The sequence below is a fragment of the Sardina pilchardus genome, chromosome 4 (assembly GCF_963854185.1).
Source record: "Sardina pilchardus chromosome 4, fSarPil1.1, whole genome shotgun sequence".
In the NCBI taxonomy this organism is placed as follows: Eukaryota; Metazoa; Chordata; class Actinopteri; order Clupeiformes; family Clupeidae; genus Sardina; species Sardina pilchardus.
Genome location: NC_084997.1, coordinates 22,476,858 through 22,486,857, shown reverse-complemented (window position 1 = coordinate 22,486,857; position 10,000 = coordinate 22,476,858). Strand labels below are relative to the sequence as shown.

The 10,000-nt window shown below is 49.9% G+C and overlaps 1 protein-coding gene across 1 annotated transcript in view; it reads left to right on the top strand.

Annotated features, from left to right (window-relative positions):
- LOC134078898 (E3 ubiquitin-protein ligase SH3RF3-like) overlaps positions 1-10,000 on the top strand; it is a 114,032-nt gene that overhangs the window by 80,265 nt on the left and 23,767 nt on the right. Inside the window, exons 3-4 of the mRNA XM_062535064.1 lie at positions 1,051-1,146; positions 7,682-8,083. Coding sequence (XP_062391048.1) covers positions 1,051-1,146; positions 7,682-8,083 — 498 coding nt within the window. The remainder of the gene's footprint in view (positions 1-1,050; positions 1,147-7,681; positions 8,084-10,000) is intronic.

The following is a 10,000-nucleotide window of genomic DNA, read 5'->3' as shown; positions in this document are numbered from 1 at the left end:
CACACACACACACACACACACACACACACACACACACACACACACACACATGCGCACACACATACCCACTTACAGGCAATAGCACACAAACAGGCACAACACACCCCCGCACTCACATAGAGATGTACAATTCGTGCTGTCAAGCACACAGCACTTGCCACCGACAGATCTGAAAGCTCGTGTCAGAAAAGCACCACGACACGACTTGAGATCTTATTTATTTATTTATTTATTTGTCTTTTTTTTTCAAATCTATCTATTTAGAAGGGAAACAAACGCGCGCAGTGTCTGTGGGGCCATTGAGATGCTAATGTTGTGGCCCTGGATGAATGGTGTGGGGGAGAGGAGTTGAAGGTCACATGCTAAGGGATGAATTTAGAGAGAGCGCATCACATCACGCCCCTGCTGTCAGCCACTGCTGTATCATCAAAGTCCCCCCATGCAGAACAATCCTATAGCACGCGCATTACCGCCTTATACATCATTTAAAGAGTGATTATTATTTCACAAAGCCCGCGCTTTAGACGGGATATGAGACGATATGCTGTCATTGCGACTATGAGTGTATTTTTTTAATGGGATCAAGGGGTGTGTGCATGCTTATTTCGTATGCCTGTACTTTCTCTTAACCTATCAAAGCGCGGATGTGTGTCGCTGTTATTGATGCCGTTATCTGTTACATTGTGTTATAATGCTCTCCATCAAAAGAGGAGGGAAATGAGGTGTCACGGATATTGAATTGCCGGTGTTTGAGAGTGGTCATTTTAATGCTCGGTTCCACTCCAGTGGCCGCTGTGACAGGCTGCGCTGTGTTAGCGTAGCGCGCCGCTAAGGGCACGTTGTCACAAAGGATTATTTCTGTGCCTCTCTACACCTTCAGTGCACATTTGCTTTCTGAGGCTGTCTCTGTAAGGCTACGTTAAGTCTACCTGATGTTTGAAAAAGTCCTCTCTCTCTCTCTCTCTATCTCTCTATCTCTTTCTCTCTCTGTCTGTCTCTGTTTCTCTCTCTCTGTCTGTCTCTGTTTCTCTCTCCCTCTCTCTCCGACAGGATGAGATTCTGACTGTGATTCGGAGGGTCGACGACAACTGGGCAGAAGGAATGCTGGGAGATAAAATTGGGATCTTTCCCATTTTATACGTGGAGGTGAGTTTGTGATTTTGAGGTTAGTTCCCTGTGAAAGGCTCTCTTTGAAAGGTTCAACTGAAACAAGACTGCACCCTCCAGGAATTCAGTTATCTGGTTTGATTACTTCAACATGACGCGCTCACCTCTCTACTAACCTCAGTGAAGGTAAATGCTACTGAGTGAGTTAGAGAGGAAAAAACATCGAAAGGAACAGAAAATATGTGACACATCTCCAGCAACTGTGCATCTGTGCACACAGCTCAGCAGCACCTCCCATAAACTTGAGTTGTTTTTCCATTGAGTGGCGAGACAGAGGGAGGTGGGGGGGGAGTAAACTCCGCCAGGCTTAAAGCTGTCAGGGAGACAGACTCCCAGCGGCCATTTAACAGTGGGGGCTGCTGGTGGTGAGTCAGGGGCTTGGTGGTGTCTGTGTGTGTCAGGCTCAGAATGCCATGTCAGGAGAAAAGGGGTCGTCATAAAGCACATAAACAGGTGCATTATGGGTATTAGGGGTCTTCCATATTGATTTAAGAGGATGTGCGGGAGGAGGAGGTGGGGGGTGGTGTTGACTGCTGCAGCAGGGGGAGGTGAAGGAGAGGACACGTGCGGGGTCTTAGAGAAGTCGTCTCCTCCCCCCCCCCCCTCTCCCCCCCTCCTCTCCCCTTCCCTCCCCTCGTCTCCCCCCCTCTCCACTCGTTCCTCTCAGCTGCAGCCCCTGCACCACGCCACTCGCCCCCCGGCCGTTTAGGAGCACTAAAGGCGTCTGCTTCCTCCCTGCTGCACCTGGGGGGGGGGGGGGGGGGGGGGGGAGCTAATATTCTGAAACCTTCACGGCTTTGGGTAGCTCATACATGTGTGCCATGTAGCGTACCTGATAATCAACTCCAGAGGCCATGTAATCCAGTCCCGGTGAAAGTAATATGGGCTTTATGAGTTGGTATGACTGCTGGTTTTGATTTACTCGCTCGCCGTCTTTTAATACACTTCCAGTTCACACTCCCCATTGACTGGCTCATTAATGGCTATCTGAAGAAAAGAAAAGAAAAAAAATAGCTGACTGTTTTCCAGGGCCGCTCTCTCATAATTGGTATGGATTATGCTGACAAACAGGCATTGATCATTCTAACGGCACAATAGCAAAAGGCAGGCGTGACACTCGCGAGCGAGAATGACCTCATGGAGGGTGGAGTGAGTGGCCGCGTAAATCTGACCAGAGAGACCGAGCTGGAGACGTGGTGGTGGTGGACGACGCGATGGTGGGATGACTGGGGTATTCGGAGAGAGAGATGGAGGGAGGGAGAGGGGGGAGTGCTGCCTAAATGGAGAAGAGACATCAATAATTCAGACTCTTCAATCACACCCAGACGCCACACCCTCCCAGAGAGCCCCAAAGGCTAGAGTGGCCGTGGGGGGGGACTGGGTGGCGGTTGTGGTCAGGCCTCTGTGGTGGGTGGGTCTGGCTCAGTCCCAGAGGTGCCAGCGGAGTGATGGAGGAGGAGGAGGAGGAGGAGGAGGGTGGGGGGGTGTGGTGGGGATCCTGGCGGAGGATCAGCTGGGCTCGGGTGGAGCAGCTCTCGGTGGTGGCAGTAGGCGCTGATGGGATGTTTACTCTCTTACGCTCCCATGCCACTCCGAATGTCTCCAAACTAATTAAAGAGCTTCCGTCTGCCTGCCCTAATCTTTTTACAGTGTGTAATTGTTCTATCAGGGGTTACGGAGGTGGGCCGCGGCGTGGACTCTTTGAGACAGACGAGAAGGAGCATTAATCTCCCGTCAAGTAGATTTAGGACTTTGAAACTCCCGTGTGTTTGTGTGCTTTATCTAATTTGGCTTCATTTTGCCAATCATTGTCTACTTTCGGTGCTCGGGAGGCGAGTATTTTTAGCAGAGGAGCTCACACCCAATGATGCAGTTTAGCCAAGCAATTTGGCTCTTTCTTTTGCTCTCCCTCCACTGAGGCATAAACAGTTGGACAGATTTAGCATGCAGGAAGAGGACGGACGGAATTAGCGTAATTCCCCTCTCTCTCCCCGCCTCGTGTCACTTTAATTGTTCGCTCGCTGTTCGCCGTGCTGCTGGTGGCTGGATGAATTAGACAGGTGTTCAAATGGTGCAGTTAAAGGCTGTGCCGGGGCCCGGAGTGGGGGCCAAGAAAACTGCTCAATCTTCAGCCCCACAACTCGGGCTAGAGCTCCTCCAGCTCATTGAGATTCAGCCGGCGCGCCCCGCTCGGTTCTGCGTCGTTAACTTTTCCAGAGTCGCATTTAATCAATTCATGGCCCTCCCGAAGCATATTGTGGAGCCGGGGCTGGGGCTGGTGCTGGGGCTGGGGCTGGGGTTTGGCGGCGGAGGCGGTGGATTTTGGGGTGTGTGTGTGTGGGGGGGGGGGGGGGGGGGGGGGGGATTTGTGGGCAGGTGCGACTGTTTCTTCTCCAATGCACAGCCCCTCTCCATGGCATGCCGAGGAGAGATTTTTTTTGCCAGAGGGAAGAGCTCTCTCAGAACCCACCTGTGCCGCTCCTGCCCAGACTCGCGTGGGAAGCTCACCCCGCTGCTGCTGCTACCTCCGGCCACCCTGGACAGGATTACAGGCCCAGCACGCCCCCCCACATGAGGGGGAGAGAGCAGCGGGACTCCTTAAGAAACTGTATCAGGGACTCATAATCACCTCCAGCTTCTCAGTCCCCCGGAAAGGATATCTGAATGGAATGTAAAATAGGCAGTCTTTTTATCATAACACTTGAATAAAAAACACTTAAGGGTGGCATGCACTTATCTTGCATGAATCAGGGCTGTGACACCGTGTTCTCGCATCATCTCTATTGTTTGACAGATACACCGTGTGTGGAGACTAGTTTACACAAGCTTGGTATAAAGAGGCTGCATTTATATTTGCATCTGGATAGAAAACACCTCAGTGTTTTCTGCATGGACTAAATTAGGACTATTGTCTCTCTGAACACACCACACACTTTCACACTGTCTGGCTTTTGGATGCCAGAGTAATCATTGCTGAGGCTTTAGGAAAGATTGTCGGAAGCCAGTGCATTGTGAGGAGTATTTACAGGGCCGCATGTGGAATTTACTAGGTTACACGGACTGCTCTAGAATTCCTGCCTGTAAACCGCAGGGGGGGGGGGGTCTGAGCATTCTATAGAAGTATGGTGGCGGCTACTAAAGTATGGAAGGTAAGCAAAAAATGCCGAAGAGATGAAAAATGGACACATCCTATACACTTGGACAGCAACGCTGAATGAAAGATGTTTTTTTGCCCAAGAAAGATGCTGGCCCCTTGAATGGCACCACCCCTGGGAGGAGAAAAGAGACATGAAAAAAAGGCTGTGCATACAGATGGAATACATTACAGTCTACATATACGGCCTTGTATACAGTAGAAATTAGGCTCCATATGCCGTCTTTTTTTTTTCTCGGGTTGCTCAACATGAGGCGAGGAATGTGTCGTGTTATTTCGGAGAGGCTTTTTGACAGGCTGTTATTATGCCTCCAGTCCAGACGTTTTAAGGCTGTTTTATGTCATCTCCCGGTCGGGCAATTACAAAAAGCGCAATGAGGTCTTCATCGTGGCCGGCGTCAGAGTGCTGGTGTGGACTGCAGCAGTGGGCTCTGGTGGTGTCCACTACAGGAGTAGGACAATGGGAAGGGTCTTAGTGAGTGACCTCCGGGTAAATGCCATTTCACATCCACCGATGAAGTCCCACAGTTGCCTAATGAGGCCCTTTCCGAGCCCCCCCATTATGAAGTGAGCGCATAAAGGCTTGCATGAGCCACATGGAGCAACAGCGGCCATCTATGCAGCCTGTGGAATATAATATGGCTGTAATTACACCTAATTGCCCAAGTTGCTATTGTTATTATCGGCCATTGCAGAATGATTAAGGGCTTAACCCTGAAACGTATTTATGCTCTGTGCCAAGAGAGATATTATGTTGTGACTGGCTTTTAGTCACTTGAGCAGGACAATGGAAAGCTGTACAAAGAAAAGGACAAAAGGTTATTTGCTTATCGTCAGTCTGTTATGAGTGTTCACTTTTTAAGACCCATTTCAGATCCTAAAGTGTAATGTTCTGAAAAGTCACATGTTCACCTTTCTTTCTTGAAAGAACACCCCTCTTCCCTATAGCCGATTGTCATTTCTGTATCAATCAGTCTTAACTCATTCTGCTGTCTGAAGACCGCATTAGCATACCTATTAACATGGAAATGTAGAATTAACACACACAGAATCAAAAAAAGAACATCTATTGATCCACTGCTGAATAACCTGCCTTCTACAGCCGAGCACCAATAAACGGGCTCTCAGTGACATTTTGAAATAATAGAGCTTTATTGGAGTTTTCAAGGTCTGCGCTGCACTGCGTCATTAAGTTGAGTCGTAATGGAGGCTGACAGATGGAGAGCCCTTTGAGCTCGGAGAAGGAAGACGAGTTTGCTCAGGTTCATTTTTATAACGGCAGACGATCACATGCCTGCGGGTGTCAGGCTGAGCGCTCCCTGAAGTACAGACTCCCGGGGAAGCGTCTAAGTGAAGGAGAAACTCATTCTTCTCCAGGCTTGCGGTTTGGGGCAGCTTCTGTGCCACGCAGAGTGTTTTGCGGGTGATTGTTTTGACACAGACCTTAAATAGCAACGTGTGCATGTTGGGGGGGGGGTGTCGGCAGCTTTTCGAGATGCCAGAGCTCGCGTAGAGCGCAGATGCTCTTTTTGATCTTACAGACAGACAGCGATGATAAATGATGTGCAGTTTGAAGACCAATTTTTTTGTTGTAGCGCTACAAAAATGCTAGTGCATTTTCAGGAACCCCTCCTCCCTCACGCCTGCTCTTCCCCCCCCCTGCTTGTGTAAATAGGTTTTGTCCTCGGGTGTCATTTTGTTGTGAATTGCATCTGGCTGCAAGTGGTGTTATGTGCTGTTCTGAAGTCCTGCCAGGATGGATGAGAGAGCGCTGGAGACTGTGGAGGCATCTGCCAGCAGCAGCCTAAGACGAGGTGTTCCATGCATGCTCCAACACCGGCCAACTTGTCAACAGATCACAGCAAAAAAGTGGAGCAAAAGTGGAGGAGTTTTTATATCCGTCTTATTTGATGCAAATAGGCAGCGTTTCATGCACCAGCCATTTTTTTTTTTTTTTTTTATGGTCTCAAGTGCGTTTTTGTACCAAAGAGATGCTTTAAGCAGGTGTCACGCAATGTTTATTCATGTCTGGCTAATTTAGCAGCATTTTGGGCACAACTCACAGACCCACGGAAGCTTTTTCCGGGAATCGCTTGAGCCCACACAAGCCCCCTGCAGCTGTGTGGGGCTCAATGTGGCCTCACATTAAGGGCTCAAACGGGCCCTGTTGTTCATGAAGGGGCTACAGAGCTTTCACCAGAGGCAGTAATTAAATCACACTGGCACCACAGCTTTTCAAAGACACACAGATAGCAGGTTAATGCCCCCTCACTGAGTGAGTGAGAGAGAGAGAGAGAGAGAGAGAGAGAGAGAGAGAGGCCACCTGATGCTGTTTCAAACAGAAGCTATTCATCGCCGACATGATTGCAATCATTAGTTTGATTGCAGGATGGATTTAATGCCTGTGTCCCTGGCTCATTAACAGTCATAGACCATCCCCTATCTTAGTGGACCTCAGCTGCCCTCATAGCTAATTGCTAAAGCCCGAAAATGCCATTGCAAAGGCTCGCAGTGTTTTTGAATGTTATTAGATATGAAGATGAAACTTTTTTTGTTGGTTGTAAGTGGCTAGTGTCTCTTTGCTACGGTCTCATCTTTTTATTCTTCTAATTGCAGTATAAGATATAATGAGATAATCTCTTGATACAGTATATTCAGTTTTGTCGGTGTAGTACGCTGTGTGTTTGTAAAGTGGTTCTTTTAGGAAATGTGCACATTATTTTTATCACCTCATCAAACAAATGAACCAAACCACTGCTGTGAAGTGTACTTTGTGAACTTTTATTCATATTCTGGAACAGAATGTTCAGTTGACTTCAGATTTATTCCACCCATTTCTAGCTTTGGTTTTGTCATCTGGTCTTATCAGTAGTAGTTCAATATGATTATCACCACAGTCTGTGTATTTTACTATCAGTGAGGTTATACGTCCAGAGACCAATTCTTGTTGTTACAGATAAGGCCACTGTAATCATACAGTATTCTTTAAGAGGTTCGGCCATTTATTGTGCTTTTACTTTTATCCAACTTTTCAACTGGAGCTCTTCTGGCTTTTCTCACTGAAATGCACCCATCTGAAAGGTTCTCAAGAACATAAATTGTACAGGCTCTGATCTGTTTTCAACTAGACGAATGTCTGACGAGGTCCAGTCCTTTTGATAAGCCACCATACGCACTCATTTATAACACAGCTCAGATCCCTAAATCCTAGGGCTCTTCTAAAAGGGTCAGGTAAAAAGCACCACTGGTTAGCTTCACACATTCCAAGGATCTTTTGTCTTCACAGCCTGTTTATCTCTCTCTATCTCTCTCTCTCTCTCTCTCTCTCTCTCTCTCTCTCTCTCTCTCTCTTTTCTGCAGCTGAACGAGACGGCCAAGCAGCTGATGGAGATGGACAAGCCCGCTCCGGTGCCCGGCCCCAGCACTGACCCCGGCCCCCCCGCCGCCGGGCCCTGCCCGAGCCCCTCCAGCAGCACTGCCACCAGCGACAACGGCTCCGGCTCCGGCGGCTCCAGCTCCGGCGTTGGCAGCAGCGGCAGCAGCAGCGCCAGCAGCGCCATCCACCGGCGCGCCGAGGGCAAGAAGAACGCCAAGAAGCGGCACTCCTTCACCGCCCTCAGCATGACTCAGCGCACGGCGCAGGCGCTCAACAACCGCCACTCCATGGAGATCAGCGCGCCCGTGCTCATCAGCTCCTCCGACCCGCGCGCCGCCGCACGCATCGGCGACTGCCCGCACCTCTCGTCCAGCGCCCCGCCTCAGGTAAGCCCGCCCTCGACGACCGCCCTCGAGACACGAGTGCGACGCCCAGAGAACATCCCAGGGTCCAGAAAGTTAAAGTCCTGCTTTTCATGGGTTTCAACAGGTCCCTTTCCACAAGTGTGTCACTGTAATCAAGCACCATGCAGTCTGCATTGATAATCAAGGTGCTTGATTTTATACACCTGAGGAAAGGGACCTGATGAAACCCATGAATATTGTATATTCTTTCTGCCTGTGCAGTGTGCACTTAACACAGGTGATATCACTAATTATCCTGTCTACCAGGCCGCTAATTAGCATTAGCTGATTTACTAAATGGTCGGATCAAAATACATGGCACGACTTTTACTATCTCAACCCGGGATGTCCGCCTCTGATGATGCCACGCAGACACCGACACAAATAGTCGTCGGAAACACACGACGATAAAACAAGACGGATTAGTCTGAGTACAAACACACCAGCCCTGTCTGTGCACGCCCTTCCTCCTCTACTGTGGAGTGAGGGTTTGTTTAGCACTTCCTGTGATGGCGAGCCTGTTTTATATATATCCCCGCTCAGCGCCGAGAAAGCTAACGCTGCTTGGCAGAACGCTGTTGGAGACAACTCCGCGTGACCCCGTTCTGCAGAGGAACTTGGAGTCCTGCCTCCAGGAAGATGTGTGTGATGGCTGTCCCCCTGAGCTGAGCGCGATCACTCCATCAGGACTTGATTGGACTGTAGCCACCCTCACACACACACACACAGGGCAGGGCCCCAGCCACAGGCTCGCCGCCACATCCACACTGTTTGTGTGTGTGTGTGTGTGTGTGTGTGTGTGTGTGTATGTGTGTTTGTGTGTGTGTGTGTGTGTGTGTGTGTGTGTGTGTGTGTATGTGTGTGTGTGTGTGTGTGTCTGTGTCTTTGTGTGTGTGTGTGTGTGTGTCTGTGTGTCTGTGTGTGTGTGTGCGTGTGCGTTTGTGTGTGTGTGTGTGTGTGTGTGTGTGAATGTGTGTGTGCGTGTGTGTGTGTGTGTGTCTGTGTCTTTGTGTGTGTGTGTGTGTGTCTGTGTGTCTGTGTGTGTGTGTGTATGTGTGTGTGTGCATTATGGAGCAGAATGCTGTATAAAACTGGACATTCCATTAATAGTGAGGTAACCACACATCTATATGAATGGGATTCTTTTCCACTCAGGCTTGCCAAACTTCAGGCCTCGCTTGGCAGTCCCCTCTGTGGACACTATATATTAAAGAGAATTCAGACTTTTTTGCCCTGCCTCTCTCAGAGCCGAGGCCTATATTTCTTTGCCGGCCTGTTTTTTTTTTCCCCCTGCACTGGCCTGTTTTCTCTCTCAACACAGCGAAATGTAGAGCAGGGTAAACAACATTCATCATTTCAGAACCACTCTTAGTTTGCCAGCCAACTTGAGCATCTGTGATGGACACACTCTCTCCTTCTCCTTCTCCTTTCCTCTCATTCCCTCTCTCTCTCTCTCTCGCAAACACACACTCGTGCACACACACACACACACACACACACACACACAATGAGCAGATGGGAAATACATGCACACAAAGCTTCCATCAAAAGCCCCGTGCCTTTAATTCGCCGGCCTGCTGCTCAGAGGAGGCTGCCTATCGAACACGGCTCTCTGGGGAGCCCGCGGTATGTTCGCTCCAATCCGCCAGCTCGGACTCTGCTGGCCACCAGAGCCGGGGCCCTCCCGCAGGCTGCTGGACGTCCGTGTGGCCCCCGGTGGGGAAGGTCAGGGCCGGTCCACTCCCCCCCCCCCCCCCCCCCCCCCCCCCCCCACGCCAGCACAGCTCCCCTGAGCACCGGCAATAAACTGGGATTACTCCACTTTTATTGGAGGTCGCCGGCTGTGTCAGAGAACTCAGCGATGGGCCACTGACACTGACCACTGGTCTGCTGAAGGAA